At 44.3% G+C, this 18433-nt stretch overlaps 3 protein-coding genes across 3 annotated transcripts; 1 reads left to right on the forward strand and 2 right to left on the reverse strand.

Annotated features, from left to right (window-relative positions):
* Positions 1-1291: 1291 nt before the first annotated feature.
* On the forward strand, positions 1292-4975 carry LOC125489974. Its single transcript, XM_048627781.1, has one exon. It carries the CDS (start codon positions 1292-1294, stop codon positions 4973-4975), a length of 3684 nt encoding a protein of 1227 aa, XP_048483738.1.
* A 5226-nt stretch (positions 4976-10201) lies between these two features.
* On the reverse strand, positions 10202-11792 carry LOC119694602 (trypsin-3). The gene is made up of 3 exons (XM_038121341.2): positions 11551-11792; positions 11097-11278; positions 10202-10380 (listed from the first exon to the last, which is right to left on the reverse strand). The coding sequence occupies exons 1-3, from the start codon at positions 11662-11664 to the stop codon at positions 10239-10241; spliced, it is 438 nt and encodes a 145-aa protein (XP_037977269.2). The 5' UTR covers positions 11665-11792; the 3' UTR covers positions 10202-10238.
* Positions 11793-13540: 1748 nt separating this feature from the next.
* LOC125490255 lies at positions 13541-14508 on the reverse strand. The gene has a single exon (XM_048628860.1). The coding sequence runs from the start codon at positions 14387-14389 to the stop codon at positions 13556-13558; it is 834 nt and encodes a 277-aa protein (XP_048484817.1). The 5' UTR covers positions 14390-14508; the 3' UTR covers positions 13541-13555.
* Positions 14509-18433: the final 3925 nt, after the last annotated feature.

The following is an 18433-nucleotide window of genomic DNA, read 5'->3' on the forward strand; positions in this document are numbered from 1 at the left end:
CTAGTCCACCACGCTGGCCTAGTGCGGGTTGGTGGACCCCAACACAAGCAAGCTTGTGCTGAAAGAGTTTATTTATTTATTTGAAGACCAACAAATGATACACTTGTTACATACATCAAGGCTACATAAATAAAATACAGTACAGGCCTCTGACTAGGATTAAGGACTGCTGCCGAATCAGCAACCGGGCCCCACAGCTTAACGTGCCGTCCGAAGCACGGAAGCGTCCAGAAAAGAACCACTTGAAATTGGTCACCCATCCAATGGCTGACCGTGCCAGTTGTTGCTTAACCTCAGTGATCAGTTACGATCACTGAAGCCCGCTCGACTACAGACGCTTCGATAGTGTCAACTTGACACTATTCACGACAGTTTTTGTTATTTTTTCCTTTTCATTCATTCTTTCACAAAGTCGATAAAACAGTTTCAAACAATCATAACCAAATTTTAAGTGAAACCGAATTGTAACCAAATAGACGTCAAGAGTACCAAATCTAAATTGAAATTGGTTCTGACTCGAGCACAATATTAACGCAATATGAATAACCGTCTTGCGTATCAAGAGTAGCAGTACTGTATTCTACAATATTAAAACATACGATACGTTGTTCACAGCCTTCTACCGTCCAAGTAAATGAAGTTTTAGTAAGCGTAGGCTTCAGTGGTATTATGGAGGTGCTATTTGGCATACAATAGAAAATCTATTACGTACCTTAGTGAAATCTACATTGTGTAAAATAATAATGTAATATGAGATGGCCTATAATAATGGGCACTGGTTTCAAAATAGTAAGTACTTACCTGCCATATGTTATTGTTCACGACGAAATACCTAGGCTAAGAACAATAGAATAAGTCTAGTTTAGGAATAACATGTATCATAGAATAGTCTCGTTATCATAGTTTGTAAGTTGTAAATACTTTGATATTATTGGTTGAGTTACTTAGTTATCTCACCTAGTCAGCTATCGGTTGCGTGACTAATTCTGAGTACTTAAGTAGGGTTATTTTGGTACGCAAATTGTCATTCAGGAAACAGAAAAGGAACAATAAAGAACAACTGGAAAACCTGAAGGAGACTTTAAAATACAGTCCACCCCGAACATTGGTCAACTTCGAGCCGGATCAGAAGAAACATCGAACCTTCGAGAAGCCAGATAAGAGGAAGAAATTGGCAGACCTACTGAACAGTGGTCTATCGAAGAGCCGAAAACGGGAATAAAGGACGAACATGCCGGTTACTAGAAGCCACAGTAGCCGGAAGGAAGAGTCCAGTACCGCCGAATCAAGCATGGTCTGCACGAGCAACACCACGACGACTATGGGAAGTGGTGTGACTGAGACATCCGCCACGACCACGTCGGCAGCGAACGCAAGCGCTACCGGATCAAAGCGCCCTGCGACGCCGCCACCTCGAGACACGAGCGTGGTCACTGTGGTGCGTCAAGTCACATCGCAGCCAGCTACCTTACGGCCCCGGTCACATCACTCCAAAGCCTCCCGCAAGAGATTCCTCGCGGAATTGGAGGCTAGGGAGCTGTTGGCCGAGGCGCAAAAGAAGGAAGCACAAGCCGCCGCCGAACTAGCGAAGGTGAAGCTCATGCGGATACAAGCGGAGGACTCGTCCGACGAGGAAGATGATGATATCATCGTCAAGAGCGAGCGCATCGAGCAGTGGGTGCAGGAGCAATCCTCTAAGCCCCCGCCCCCTGCTCTCGCTCTCACAGCGGGCCATGCAAGAGGCTCGTCCCCCGTGAGGGGCCAGACACAGGCCCCTCCCACCCCGTGGATACCTACGGAACCACCACGGGTCGTCGAGGCGCCGCAGTATGAAGAGCGCGCGCCTCCCGAGCGCCAACAAGAAAAGTCTTCAAGTGAAGACGTCACGCAGCTCGCCGCACTGTTGAAAAGTGTGCTGAGCGGCGGCGGCTACAAAGAGCCGCCACGGTACATTCAAGAGCTACCTACGTTCAACGGAAACAGCAGCGAGTGGCTACCGTTTCGTGCGGCCTACCAGGAAACTGAGAAGTACTTCACGAAGATAGAAAACGTCGCCCGCCTGAGAAAAAGCCTGCGTGGGGCCGCCCTCGAAGCCGTCAGCTGTCTACTAATCAGCGATCCGCACCCTGTCGTCATTATACAGGGCTTGGAACGACGGTTCGGGCGGCCAGAAGCACTCATACTCAACGAGCTCGACAAAGTGAAGAAACTACCGAAGTTAGCTGAGAGCCCACGTGACCTGTGCATCTTCGCAAGCAAGCTGGCCAACATCGTGGCTACGATCGAAGCACTGAAGAAACCGCACTTCCTCTACAACCCGGAGATTGAGCGTACTGTAATCGAGAAGCTCACACCCATTCTTCGTGACAAATGGTACGAGTACAACTTCACGCATCATGGTGAAGAAGCAAACCTGAAGAAGCTCTCTACCTACCTGAACCACGAAGCGGACAAGTGCGGCCCATACGCCGCGCTCGAGCAGATCGACAACAGCGCACCTACACCCGTGAGTGCGAGGGAGAAAGCTGCGAAGAAGACGACGGAACGTACCTACGCCGCCGAGAACACGCACAAGCAAGGAGAGGACGGCTGCCCTATGTGCAAACAGGCTCACAAATTACCTGAATGCACTAGGTTCACCGAGAAGACGACTGACGAGCGCTGGGAAATAGCAAAGCAGAACAAGATGTGCTTCCGCTGCCTACGTAGCACACATCGCCGCTTCTCATGTAAAGCGAAGCCCTGCGGTGTCTCCGGCTGCAAACTGAGCCACCACAAGCTCCTGCATCACGAAGCTGTCAAGGAAGAAGACAAACGCGAAGAGGTCACCGCGTCCACGACAGAAAAACCGACCGTCGCAGCGAACAACAGCGAGCGTCGCCGCGCTTACCTGAAAATAGCGCCCGTGGTACTTACTGGCCCTCACTCCAGTATTGATACCTACGCACTATTCGACGAGGGAAGCACCATCACGATGATCGACGCGGACGTGGCCAACTCTCTCGGCCTCGACGGCCCCACGGATCCGATGTGGGTGCAAGGAGTCAGCGGCAAAGAAGTTCGACACTCGAAGAGCAAGAAAGTCGACTTCACCATACGGGGCAAGCACACACAAGAAGAGTTCAAGCTTGAAGACGCACGCACAGTCGAGAAGATCGACTTCATCACTCAGACGGTGAAGAAAGAAGAAGTCGACGACTGCAGCCACCTGAGTGACATTCAAGAGGAACTTGCCTACGAGGGGGCATCGCCGAAACTACTCATCGGCCAGGACAACTGGGACTTAATTGTCTCGAGGGAAGTCCGAGACGGCCGCCGTGACCAGCCTGTGGCATCTCGCACACAGCTCGGCTGGGTACTGCACGGCTGCCGTACCACACAGAGCAAACCTGTAAACTTCTGCGGGTACGTCACGAGCGTAGAAGAATCAAAGGAGAAAATGATGAAACACTGCTTTGAACTGGAGTCCCTGGGCATCGAAGCAAGAAAACCGATGACAGATCCAGAAGAGGAAGCCACGAGAAAACTGGAAGAGGAAAGTCGCCGGCTGCCCGATGGTCGCTTCGAAACTCGGTTGTTTTGGAAACGAGAAAATGAGAAAATACCTAACAACCGTCAAGACGGACTGAAACGACTCTGCAGCCTTAAACGCAAGCTCGACCGTGACCCAGAACTCAAGAAGAAATATGAAGAGTGCATGGAGAATATGCTGAAGTCCGGATACGCCGAGCCCGCCACCACGCTCCCGACGCAAGACAGAACGTGGTACCTGCCGCACTTCGCTGTATGCAACCCCGAGAAGAAGAAAATACGACTGGTGCACGACGCCGCAGCGAAGTCACATGGACGCAGCCTGAACGACATGCTGCTGACCGGCCCCGACCTGCTTCAGTCGCTTCCTGGGGTGGTCATGCGGTTCAGGCAGCACCCCTACGCAGTCAGCGCGGACATCAAGGAGATGTTCATGCAGATACGCATCAAGGAGTGCGACCGAGACGCACTGCACTTCCTCTGGCGCGACGATTGGCGGGAGGGTACACCAGACGAGTACCGCATGACGTCCGTCATCTTCGGCGCATCATCGTCACCGTGCATGGCACTCTTCATCAAGAACAGAAACGCCAGAGACTTCGCCGACACGCGCCCCGAGCCCGTCCGAGCAATTGAGAAGAATCACTACATGGACGACTACCTGCAAAGCTTCACGTCGGTGGAGGAGGCCCAGCACGTCACGAAGACAGTCGACGAGATACGTGGACGAGCAGGCTTCGAACTACGCGGATGGGCATGGAACGAGAGACTACTCCACCTCATCACCGACCCCGGGACAGCTACGATCGACATCGGCGGGAGCGAAATAGAGAAGACACTCGGCCTCATGTGGCACGTACATGAAGACAACCTCGGCATTCGTCTTAACAGTCATAAGACCCCGGCTGAGGTGCTACGAGGGGACCGTCCGCCGTCGAAACCGCCTCCCGCGGCGGCCTACTGGAGAATGCAACGAGCAGACGGCAGCGTGAAGGTCACACTGGCCATGGCGAAGAACAGAGTGGCACCAATCGAGCCTACGTCAAAACCGCGGCTGGAACTACAGGCTGCGGTACTCGGGACTCGCATCTCGAACACAAATAGATCGGAACACGATTATGAAGACATCACGAGAAGAGTGTTCTGGAGCGACTCACGGACGGTGGCGGCGTGGATACGAGCTGAGCCACGCACATTCAAGACCTTCGTGGCTCACAGGTTCGCTGAAATCGAAGAGTCTACGAGATGGGTACCTACAGCTGAAAATGTCGCCGATGACGCAACTCAAGCCACGCCGCACGATTTCGACCGGCCCGAGTACCTGCGGCATTCTGAAGAACACTGGCCCACGGAGAACAAGGAACCAGTACCCAAGACCGGCGAGGAAAAGGAGAGCTGCGCCGTCGTGTCGCTCGGACACACGTGGAAGAATGCACGACAGTAGGAGAGCACGACAGCACTGGAGGCAAGCCCAACAGGGGGCAGAGGTGGATGCAGGAGTACCTACCGCTACTCCAACACCGGCGGGAGCCACACAGCACCGGCAGCCAACCGAAGATCGGCGACCTGGTCATCGTGTGCGACTCCAACAACCCGCGCAACACCTGGCCCCGAGGACGAGTCACAGCTGTCTACAAGGAAGGAAGGACAACATCGTGCGAGTCGTCGACATCACTACGAGCAACGGGAACGTGCTGCGTCGACCAACGAAGAGGATCGTCGTGCTGCCAGTAGAATCGCAAGATAGCGACGGCGGGAGAATGTTCACGACGAAATACCTAGGCTAAGAACAATAGAATAAGTCTAGTTTAGGAATAACATGTATCATAGAATAGTCTCGTTATCATAGTTTGTAAGTTGTAAATACTTTGATATTATTGGTTGAGTTACTTAGTTATCTCACCTAGTCAGCTATCGGTTGCGTGACTAATTCTGAGTACTTAAGTAGGGTTATTTTGGTACGCAAATTGTCATTCAGGAAACAGAAAAGGAACAATAAAGAACAACTGGAAAACCTGAAGGAGACTTTAAAATACAGTCCACCCCCAACAGTTATGTTATAATAAACTACTATAATACCGATTCACAACCGACTTTCCAGTCGAGTGTGAGGATTCTCGGCATCTATTTTCATAAATGGTTTGGTCTTTGGTATTTATGACCGCTCATATTTCATATTTTTATATGACTCTAACAAACCTTAGCTCACAGCACTGAAACGCTGCCCTTCGGAGGTTTTTATGCATAAGCTCACAATGGAAGTGAAACAATGTAGGTACTTATTCGAAATTGGTTTGATAAATACCTAACCGGTTACCGTACTTAAAATACGCAAGAAAAAATAAGAATTACAAAAATTAAAACTCTGATCGTAAAAAGGCTACTTATACATACAAAACTAACAATAAAACGAACAAATTATAAACGACCACTTATTACAGTTAATCAAAGCAAAATTTCGCCATTACCTACCAGAGGCAAGCCGTGCGAGTATAGCTACTCAGAAAAATACAAGTTACAATATAATTTCACCTACACGACACGAGTCGCAATTTATCTACTACACATGCGATAAAAATACGTAAAACACGTCACGAGAGCGAAACTTAGTTCGGGAATCCTTTTCCCCGACTTTCGGCAAGCGTGCGCGGAATCGCAACATGTGTGAATCGTGTCAAAGGCGAATATTTGATGGAGTTTTTTTTATTACTTATACTTTGTGGACACTTTTGCCGACACCCGAGTCCGCGTTATTCTACGCTTTTGTTCTTCTCGTTAGGGAAGTTAGTAAATTTTACAAAAAACCTAATAACATAGTTGGATGCATCAAATAGATCCATCAAAAACAAGTCGTTTAAGAATTTAAAAAAATATTCATTACGATTTTTGATGCAATGCAAAAGGGGTCGTTGATTTTGAATGTTCGTTCGTCCCCGAATAAAATATCGATGTGTTCGTAGTTGGTAATGAATCATAGTTTTTGAAATTCACTCATGGTGTCATCTGTACTATCATCACAAAACTATTTATATAGGTACCTAATGTAACCCTTATGTACAACGCCTGAGGAATAAAATTTTTGTTGAGAGTATTCAGCTACGTAGTTCTGAGTTGATAGTATAGATGGCACTAGAACATTATTTCTTACTTTATTATATTCAGCTTCATTGACTTCAACTTCTATTAACTCTCACTGCCTGATTAGTTTCACTGATAGTTTTAGACCTGGTTTCTCATGATTCTGTTAGTTACAGTCTCAATAGCGGATTTGCTAACAACGCGTTTAAGGATTAATACCCTTGTTTGGTTAAATAAATTGGATGAGTCCCATGACGAAAATCTAACAGACCATTAATAAATCAAGCATTATGTGAATCATTCACCCACACTTCATTCAATATTCTGTCATATTCATTGAAATTGGTGTCTATGTCTCTATAATGTCAAACAACCTCAAACAACCAAACTTTTTGGTTTTGAGGTTGCCGTGGTTACTATTTCTATCGAGGTTGTTTTTTGACATCCGTCATTGAAAATAATATCATTACGCCATGCCCTTTGAAAAACAATACAACGAACTAGATGGAGTGTCAGTGCAAAAGGAAGGACTCAACAAATAACACCTCAATTTCTAAGTAAGGTCTTATTTTAAAATAGTTTGTTAGAAGATTTTTCACTTAATTCAATAGTTCTCATTAAGTCTTTAGGTTTAACTTCTTATATCTACCTCTGTGGTCTAGTGGTAGAAGCTCTGCTTCATCACCCAGGGATCCCGGGTTTGATTTCCAGGTAGGGCCATTAATTGGTGTTTCTATATTGCGGTTCCAAGTTAGGTTAGGACATTAAATTAAAACTTTTATCTCGGTTTGACAGTATATAAAACCCAGACAATATTTCGCTTCATTTTTTATGTCACACAACATCTAGTTCGTATATTGTTTATCAAAGGCTCTGTTCATTTTTCCATCTTGAATTCTTGACAAATGTGTCAAAAGTCAACAACCCGTTGCCTGGTTACCGGTCTTAACCAAGTCTTAGCGGAACCCCACAGCAGCAATTAAGTTTATCACGCGATCAAGGGAGTTAACCCCTTGATTTAGCATGGTGGGACACTCACTAAACTTAACGGTCCAACATGTAACCAAACCGAGGTATTTTTAACATAACCGAATGGTGTGAAATTAGGCCTTAGTGCCAAAATTTCTCCATAGTCGGTTAGAGCATAACCAGGGAGTCGTGGTTGACTTTTGACACATCTGTCATGAATTTTATATGGAGATGACGTTTAATTTATAAATCAATCCCTGTCGGTTAGATAACCGGCTATGGAGAAATTGGCACTTAGGTGTCTAATGTATAGTACATTAGACACATAAAACTATCCCAAGACAGCATATTAGCAGGAATAGAGTCTAGAGGAGTTAAACTGAGAGAGTTCTAGAAATCAGACGGCAAGCGGACCGCCATTCCACATACTATATCATAACCTAATCTCGGGCATCTAGATACCAATAAGGGAAAGTTTATGAGAATTTTATAGTAGGTAACTCTTTCAGGTAAAAAATACAGTTAAACGTATTTCCACGAAATTAGGTACGCAGGAACCTGACAACGGGATTAACATAATTATAGGCTACATATTAGATTTTTTTAATGCAAAGCGGCCCTAGCCAAGTAAATAAAAAACCACAATTGTCGTCTTATCTCCCAGTATTCATGCTGTGATGAGGTGTCCACCCCGTGCCGGCAGTAGGCCGGGGCGGGGCTCATTAACGCTATCTATCGATGGTTTATGGCTGTTTACTTTTATTCGATTTTGACAGATTGTATCTTTTTGGATCAAAATCTTATGGAAGTTGGAAGATCGAAAGAGTTATTAGCCGGATCCCCACCAGACGATCCAACGCGATCCGATCGCGCGATCCATGGAATTTTACATACTAAACTTCTTGGATCGGGCGATCGGATCGCGTTGGATCGTCTGGTGGAGATCCGGCTATTGAATCAGTATGTCAGTTGCCCGAGCACAGGATTCGAAACCTCCGTTTACGTTGCGTATCGTCAAATGTCACTGTCAAAATGTAAGGCAAATTTGTTAGTTCCAAAAGTGGCATTTGTTTTTTCCATGTTAGGTGAAATTTCACCAAACGCTAAACGTTTAACAATTTAGTAGCCTGTCATACGTCTGTCAGTCAGTACAAAATGTATTTAAAATTTGATTTAAATACGTTTAGCGTTTGGTAAAAACGACCCTTCGTGTAGATTCGAAAATAGTATCGAATCCTATGCTCGCGCCTCAGTTTCGCATGACTTGTCTATTCGTCAGATAAAATTGTAGGTATACTATACTCTAATTTTTAATTCCGCGGAATTCTGACATTTCATTAGTGATACCACTAAAAAAGCTCTTCACCGAAAAAAGGTAAAATTTGGATCCATTTAAGGGCAATATTTTTTAAAATGTTTTTTATAGAAAAACATAAATCTAAATATTTACTTGCTCAAGTGAAGTAGGTAATACAAAAATAACAAATATTTCAACGAGCCACGAGCTTCGCGTCACCTTAATTAGTTTTCCCGTGGGAATTCCGTAGCCTTTTTATCGCGGAATTCCCTGGATTAACACATAAGCTATTATGTGTTAATCCAGGGTGTCAGCTAACTCCGTTCCAATTTCATTAAAATCGGTTCAGTTGTTTTGACGTGAAGAAGTAACAAAGGTACACACATACATACATACACACACACATACTCACAAACTTTCGCATTTATAATATTAAGTAAAATCACGACTCACGACCATTGTATCGAATTAATTTTAATTACTTTATTTTATTCTTTAGCATGGCATCACTTGCTACTAAATTCAGGGATAACAAACCTTTTTAATCGATTTCAAATAAAATATTCTCAATTCGGTAAGTACATAATAAGTTCGGTATATAGGTACCTATGTAAGATTATTAGAACTGCACCATATTAACATATGACAATCCATTAAGCCTAATAAACAAATATGATTTTTTTATTGTATAAGTATGTTTATATGTTTGTTGGTATGTATGTTTGTCCACGAATATCTCGGAAACGATTGATCCGATTGTTTCTATTCTTTTTTAGAGTTCCGTACCTGAAAAGGAAAAAAGGACACCTTATTGTTGTCCGTCTGTCTGTCACCACCCTTTTTCTCAGAAACGGTTTAAAGATATCAAGCTAATATTTCATATAGATGTACATAGTGATGAATTTAAAAGGAAAAATATCTCAGGTAAGTAGACTTGTACGGAACCCTCAGCGCGCGAGTCCAACTGGCACTTGGCCGGTTTCTTATCGTTGACCTTTCGCGTTGTGATAGTTTGTTGATTTTTATAAACGTTATGGAGCCACAACGGCCCTTCCCAGGAAGCGGCCCCATCTGACAGAGCACAAGAGTCAGACTTTCTCTCTCCCAGAAAGAAGCGTCCTCGTGGTTCTTTTGCGCCTAACGTAAAGACCATCATTCTAAATATTTAAAAATATAATATAGAAAATTTTCCGGATACAACTGATGTTCAGACTCGTATTGAAAAAAGTACCCAGCAAAAAAAGGTTTGTGATCTCTGACATGTCAAAAATTTATAACTGTCAGAATTCCGTGAGATTAAAGATTAGAGATTAGGTATTAGAAAGAAATAAAACAAAACACAATCCCGTTTCTCTCCCTGTATTCAGCCGCGCGCGTGCTGGCAGTAGGCGCTGGCGAGGCGCGCCGCCGCGGTGAGCAGCCAGCTCCGGAAGTTGAACACACGCACGTACACGCCGGGCTTAACGCCGCAGCCAATCCCGAACGACACCATGCCCACCGTCAGACTGGGAAGAATGTTTAGTAGAATTACTGGCGAGAGAAGTAAGAAGGAGAAGAGGCAGCCCACCGTCAGGCTGGGAACAAGTAGAAATAGAATTACTGGTGAGAGAAGTAAGAAGTAGAAGAGGTAGCCCACCGTCAGGCTGGGAAGAATATAATAGTACTACAATTACTGATGAAAGAAGTAAGAAGGTGGGTGTGAGGAGGGGAGCGTCTGTTCGACCGTCAGTCGGTCCGCCTGCCAATATTTATCAAGCTCTGGGGAACCTCCGCTCATATCGTGGTACGGATGGGACGACACGTCTTCCTTACAAGACTTAGGTACAGTTCGACCTTAGTCCAGTACTATTGAATGTAGTTCTAAACATGTAGTTAACTCGGCACCTGGGTGCGTCACTCTAGCTGCTTTGCTAGTCAACACTATCTAATTGTATTAAAACAGCATTCGTTCGTTCGCTTTTGCTCAGCTAGCGTAGTCCTCCTAGCCATTAAGATCCAGATAACATGTAACTCGGAAGCACCCAGCTTGACCCCTGGTCCTTATCAGGTATCACCCAGCTACCGCTTCACGGGTTCCTTATAAAGGTCACTACACCGCGATTCACCATAAATATGGCGCTGTGATTGGAGGAACGCGCATTAAACGAGTTTATCGACGTTAATAACAGACCCGTGCCGCGGCCGCTGGTGCCAATTGCATTCGGCAGGGTTATATACTCACTTCTTCCACAAGACCCCAGCCCCGGAGTCCCCCTGGCAAGTATCTCTGCCCTTCTTGTTCCCGCCCAGGCAGAACACGTGCGGACCCAGTTTCTCTTCGATCAATCTCAAACATCTCTTCTTTTTCACGTATTGTAAAGTAGTTTTCATGAATTTGGTGTTCTCAAACGGTTGTTGATTATACTGTAAAGTATGGTTTTAATATTATCACTTAATGTTATAATTTCAGTGCCCAGAGGTATACAGACTTGTAGTAAAGTTTAATCTCATGATAATTGTACCATATATTGTACCATGAATAAAGTCACAAATCTTCTAACTAATATAAAAGCTCAGTGGTTGAAGTGGGGTGTTATTTTGTCGAGACCTTTCTATTGCACTGACAGGTCATCTACATAATAATAATAATTATTTTGTATTAAGATATCGTTCACAGAAATAAGCCATTCCATTACCTTAGTCTTACCATACCCAGCCACTCTGAAATTCTTTTTGTTTCTTAATTTATTATGGTCTATCAGCACAGCTCTCTGCACGTTTGGACCAAACTGAAATTCTCCCGAGATCATCACGACTGCGATGTCATTAGAGAAAACGGATTCCTTATTGTAATCCTCGTGTATCGTGAACTCCCAGACCAGGAACGATTGAGCCAAGGGATCGTGCACGAACCGGGCGCCTGGAAGGACAAGGTGTAGTGAACGGACTAAACAGTTACCCAGATGATGATGATGAATGATTATAGTATTTTTTAAATGTAGTTCTCTGTGGCCGCATCCCGTATGTTTCTTAAAATATAAGTAGTAGACAATACTTAGCTTTAATTTTCAATTTATAGAGCTTCATTTTATTGTTCCAAAGAAGGAAACGTTCACCTGATCTCCATGACCCGGATAAAAGTTAACTTTAATTTTAAGAATTAATAATTACATAAATTAATATGTATCCTTTAAGTATTATTTGTATGTAAACCACTAAATTAGTATAGCATTTATATTTTGGATTTGCGAGTAGAAGTGGTAGTAAGTCAGTCATATCATACCTGCCAAATAACCTATCATCATCATCGTCATCATCATCATCAGCCAATAATCATCCACTGCTGGACATAGGCCTCTCCCAAGGAGCGCCACAACACTCGGACCTCGGCCTTCCTCATCCAACCACTACCCCAACGGTTATCGGTTCTTCGGCAGATATGACCAGCCCACTGCCACTTCAGCTTGCATATTTTGACAGCTATGTCGGTAGCCTTAGTCCTCTGACAGATAACCTCATTTCTGATACGATCCATCAGAGAAAACCCAAGCATAGCTCTCTCCATAGCGTGCTGAGCGACTTCAAATCGGTGGACCAGTCCTACCGTCAGTGTCCACGTCTCTGCACCATACGTCATCACTGGCAGGACGCACTGGTTGAACACTTTTGTCTTCAGGCTCTGAGGAATGGCCGAGGAGAATATGTGACGAAGTTTCCCGAATGCAGCCCAACCCAGTTGGATGCGCCTTGCAGCCTCCTCGTCGAAGTTGCTTCTGCCTTGCCGAATAGTCTGCCCGAGACATATTCTTGCACAACTTCGATTGTTGCCTCACCAACGGCGACCGGCTCCGGTTTGATGTGAGCATTGTACATGACTTTCGTCTTGTCCAAGTTCATACCGAGGCCAACACGTCGGGAAGCAGCATTTAGGGCACTTAGCATCCAGCTGAGTTCCTGCAGAGATCCTGCCATAATAACGATGTCGTCCGCGAATCGGAGGTGTGACATGTACTCGCCATCTATACATATGCCATGTCCTTTCCAGTCCAACGTCTTAAAGACATCTTCCAATGCATTGGTGAACAGTTTCGGAGATATCACATCCCCCTGTCTCACTCCACGTTGCAGTTGGATTGGTCTTGTCTTGTGGTCCTGTACTTGGACAGTCATAGTAGCGTCATTGTACAGACATCTCAACACCTCGATATAGCGCCAATCGATTTTGCATCTCTGCAAGGATTCCAAAACTGCCCAGGTCTCGATGGAGTCGAAGGCTTTTTCATAGTCCACAAAGGCTAGACACAGAGGCTGATTATACTCGTATAATCTGCCTTACTGTGTGGATGTGGTCTATTGTACTAAAGCCTTTTCGAAACCCAGCCTGCTCTGGGGGCTGGAACTCGTCTAACTTTTGGGCAAGACGGTTCGTGATAACCCTTGAGAACAGCTTGTATACATGGCTTAAAAGCGAGATCGGTCTATAGTTTTTCAGAAGGGTTTTGTCACCCTTCTTAAAGAACAATACCACGACGCTCTCAGACCATGCCTCCGGTGTAATGCCATTGTGAAGAACCGAATTGAAGAGCCTCTGGAGCTGTTCGAGGATTGCAATACCTCCAGCTTTCAGAAGCTCTGTAGTAATTCCGTCTTCACCCGGAGCCTTGTTGTTTTTAAGCTGCTCAAGGGCTATCCTTATCTCGCCTATGTCGACGTCGGGATGTCGTCAGTGTAGTGGCGTATTAGTGGCGCTCTGGAATCGGTGAGCTGAGCCACAGACTTCTGCGCGTGTGAAGCATAAAGTTGTCCGTAAAAACCTTCGATTTCGGCAAGAACCTCCGGCTTAGAGGCAACGATATTACCATCTGCAGACCTCAACTTCGTCAAGTGGCTTCTCCCAAGTTGCTGAACGAAGACTTTTGACCCCCGATTTTGCTCAATTGCTGCTTCTATGGCGCGTGTGTTGGAGCGACGGAGATCTCTTCGTATCAGCTTCTTTATACGCTTGTTGAGTACCCGTAGCTCTGACGAAGTGTCACCTGCCGACGGAAATTCACGTCTCTGCCTCATAAGCTCGAGTGTCTCGCTTGAAAGTTTAGACTCCTTGCTTTTGCTTCTTATGCTAAAATGTCTGTGGCCCACCTCACGAAGAGGCTTCACTATTTGGATTGTATCCGCGTCAATATCCGTAGTGGTTTCCAGCGATTCGAATCGGCTCTGTAGTTCTCTCTGGAAGCTGGTGTTGCCAGCTCTAATTTGGTTCAGTGTGGGACGAAGGGTCGACTTCACCAGACGTCTTCTCTCCAGCTTGAAGTTAATATTCAGAGTACCTCGGAGAAGTCGGTGATCACTCCCAGTTTTAAACCTATTGATCACTGAGACATCTCTGAATATGTGCCGCTTGTCAGTCATAATGAAGTCGATTTCGTTTTTCGTCCTACCATCGGGGCTTGCCCATGTCCACTTCCTCTGGGGCTGTTTCTCAAAGAAAGAATTCATCAAGTACAGACCCTCCCTTTCGAGGAAGTCAACAAGCATTTGCCCTCTCTGGTTTCTGCTACCAAAGCCATGAGGTCCTACCCTCGATTCGTCGCATTCTTGTACTCCCACTTTGGCGTTGAAGTCCCCATCACAACGGTGTATTGGGTCTTAGCAGTACACTTACTTAATAGTAGGGCTGCCGGGAACTGGGGGCCGGGGCTTTGGGTGTGACCCCATGGAGGATTTTGCCATAATCACCACGCTTGGCAATGCGGGTTGGTGATCGCAGGGCTACACTTTTCGTACCGGTGACGCTGCTGCCCATCGCCGGCCTATGGGATTTAGTGTAGCTGTTTTTGGATGGTTATACCGCCATCATCCGGTTGCCAGAGCCTCGTCTGTTATTTAGCAGGGTGCACCACGGGCAGGTGAGGTTGGCAATTGGTTCATTCGGATGTTTAGAACCCTTACACCCCAAATAACCTACCCGCTTATGCACAATGCACATGCGCTAGAAACGTGGCTATAGAAGATAGACTGGTTTTGCATGCCCCCGCCGCCTACGTAACAAGCCAGGAGTTATTCCTCATTCGAACTTGAGCATACGCTTCCTTATACCCTGATTACACCTGCCGAGTAGAGTGGCGATACAGTATGCTCAACCGAGCGGTGGTAGCTCAGTACAGAGCGGTGGTAGCTCAGTCGACAGAGCGGTGGTAGCTCAGTCGGGTAAGCGCCCGCTTCTCACGCCAGAGATGCGGGTTCGAATCCCGGCGCTGACATGTACCAATGAGTTCTTTTCTGAATTTAAGTACAATGTATACCATCGCTCTTACGGTGAAGGAAAACATCGTGAGGAAACCTGCATATCTTGATTTAGCACATCTAGATATGTGAACCCACCAACCCGCAGTGGACCAGCGTGGTGGGACATGGTCCAAGCTTAGGAAGGCAGTTTAGACCTTGGGGATATGCACAAAGGTTCCACTCGAGAGAGCCAGGTGCAGGTACTAACACCCCCACAGAGAATAGAATAGAATAGAATAGTATGCTCAACCGAGGACTCGTTCAATTACTTCAATTACTAGCCCGTCATTGTACGAGGATAGAGAGAAAAATCTGCAGCGGACTATGATTGGAGCAAAAGAAGCTCAGCGTTGCCTAGTTCTTACCTGCAACCACCCTCATGCACCCCAGGTCAGTGTTGGATGTGAAGCAGTGAGCGGCAGTGAAGATGGTGCGTACAGTGAGTATGGAACCCCCGCACATGCTGCCGAGGTTGAAGAACTGAACGTTGGATGGAAACTCTGAGGGGTCCGCTGGCACCCCTCCCACTATTTTCCCCTCCACTTTCTTTTTCTTTCTCGCACCTTTTCTGGCTAAGGGATCTGCTGACACCCCTCTCACTATTTTCGCCTTCACTTTATTTTTCTTTCTCGCACCTTTTCCGGCTATACTAGTTGGTTGTTGGTGGATCGTTGTTGGTTGCTGATTGGTTGTGATCGGTTGTTGGTTGGTCGTGGTTGATTCTAGTAATTCTGGTTCTGCCTCAGCACTGGTGACGTGGTCTGCGTTGTCATCGACCTCCTCTTGAGATGCTCCAGTGGTAGGTGCGTCGGATGTGTCATCGCAATAAGTTTCTAGACTCAGTAGGAGAGTTATTATAATTAAACAATTTAGCATGGTCGATTAATACTATCAAAGAATTTAAAATAAAATCATATTATTTACACACACATGCATAAGAAAGCATGTTAGTTATTGAAATGAACACTACCGGCTTGTAATAATAGACTCAAATTAAAAGTCATAAAACTTAATGAAGTACTGGAAAGGCGAGATTTATTATCTGAAATTCGTAATTAGAAATTGATTGCCTCGGTTATTGAAACATGCTTATAATTTTATTAAAAGAGCCCTTTGTTATGTATTGTATATTCCCTTTACTTAGTACGATTTTAGAAAAGAAAGATACGAGTACATACTATGTAAAAAGTATCGGGATTAGATCCATAAAACAAAAAAAATTGTTATTCACCCAAATTTATTTTATCACCTTCAATGTATGCTCCTACAGAAACGATACACATACGCCATGAATTATCTTGGTCTTCATATCCAGAAAACCTGTCATGGGAATTGCATGTCTCAGAAATTAGTCGCAAGATCTATGCCACGATGCATGGACTAAAACGGTTGCAGAATTTCCTGCCATACTCGATAAAGTTACGCTAGTCAACTCCTTGTTGCTCCCTATCATTGACTACGCAGATGTGTGTTACCCTGATCTCACCGAAGAGCTACTTGATAAACTCGACCGTCTGCTCAACTTATGCATTCGCTATATTTTTGGCCTGCGTAGTATGACCATGTCACCGATTTTCGTAATAAACTCCAGTGGCTCAACATCCGTCATCGAAGGAATGCTCATATCGTTTCCCTAGTATATGGTATAGTTTATAATCCTTGTGCCCCCTCTTACTTAACTGATCGCTTATCATTCTTTTACTTTACTGACCGTCCTCAACGGTCAAGTCGAAATTTGCTCTTTCGTACCCCAGAGCATAATGCGCCAGGGTATTCGGATTTTTTCACCGTGTCAGCGGTTCGCCTGTGGAACGAGTTACCATTGCATATAAGGCAATCGCAGTCCATAGAAACCTTTAAGTCTAGGTAGTTTGTAAGTGTGACGATGATATTATTATTTTTTGTTATAGTAACTATATATTTAAATTATATATATGTGTATATAAGTCTATTTTTTAAGTTAATTTTATAATATTATGTATAAGTAAGTATATATTCTAGTGTTAAACCATAGATATTAAACAAAATTAAACTGTTCTCATTGTCTTTCGCACTACCTATCATTTTCTCCACAACGCAAAAGGTTAACTGGAAGAGAATGCTTTTAGCATTAAGTTCGCCTATGTACAAATTAATTTATGTGCAATAAAGAATTTAATAATAATTATTATTATTATTATCCAATCATAAAAAAACGCTGTTTTCAGAGTTGTGTTCTCTAAATCGTAGCACTAGTGTTTGCCACTGACACGATAGGAACAATGTATAAGTATTTAAAATTATCAATGAATTATTTTGCGAGAAAGCACCTATTACCATTTATTATCCGTCTGAAATTTTGCTGACTGCGCTCGACTCGTCTAGACATAGCTATTGATCTAGATTTATCTATTGTATACTAATGAGGATGGGCTAATATTTTGTACAGTGCAGTGTGTTCTACTCTGTTGCAGTAATAAACGGGGCAAATAGGTATAAAGGAACAACAGAACTTATTTAACTTAGATTCAAAAAGTACATATTATCTACTAAGCAATGGTAAACACAATAATGGTAAAAACTATGGGAGCTAATACATGATCATACTTATCAGTATCTTCCCTTGGGTAGGTATTATTAAATAAACATAAAAGTTTTTCTACCTCTGTTTTATGTAGGTTTTATTACCTCAGGAAGTGTCGTCGGTGTGCAATAAAACTAGGTTATCTCGTGCAATATAAAACGCATTGCAAAAGAATATGGTATATAGGTTTACATGACGTCATAAAAAATATAAATCCGTATGAATTGTGGTTGTAACTATTTATTGACATGAAAAAATGATTTAGGTATATTTAAAGAATTCAAATTTAAAATTAATATTTTACCACCACCATATTATTAGTTGCAACAGCTCAAAGCTCGCTTCCTAACGACGCCAAGCTTTCATCATCCATCAATCATAAAATAATGCCTTTTTTATCGACCTATATTGTCGTCTTTACGCACTTTCGCCTTAGGTGTAGCTACCTTTTTACTTTTAATTGTGACCCAATTAAAGTCATTGACATACGAATGAAATTAAAACGGTCGATTACCGAAATATTGTGAGCACGCATTAGACGTCGCGATGGCGCTACCTACTCTCTTGCTTTCAAAATTGTTACATTACGTATTTACTATTACTTTTAACATACAAGCTTACGTATATGAATCTGTCTCTGTTTATCAATGAGCAGAGAAGCGAGACAGCAAATGGTGCGGAAGTGACGCCTGGTGAGTGAATAGGTGAATGGGCGCCGCGCCGCCCGCCCT

Source organism: Plutella xylostella, chromosome 4, assembly GCF_932276165.1.
Source record: "Plutella xylostella chromosome 4, ilPluXylo3.1, whole genome shotgun sequence".
Taxonomy (NCBI): Eukaryota; Metazoa; Arthropoda; class Insecta; order Lepidoptera; family Plutellidae; genus Plutella; species Plutella xylostella.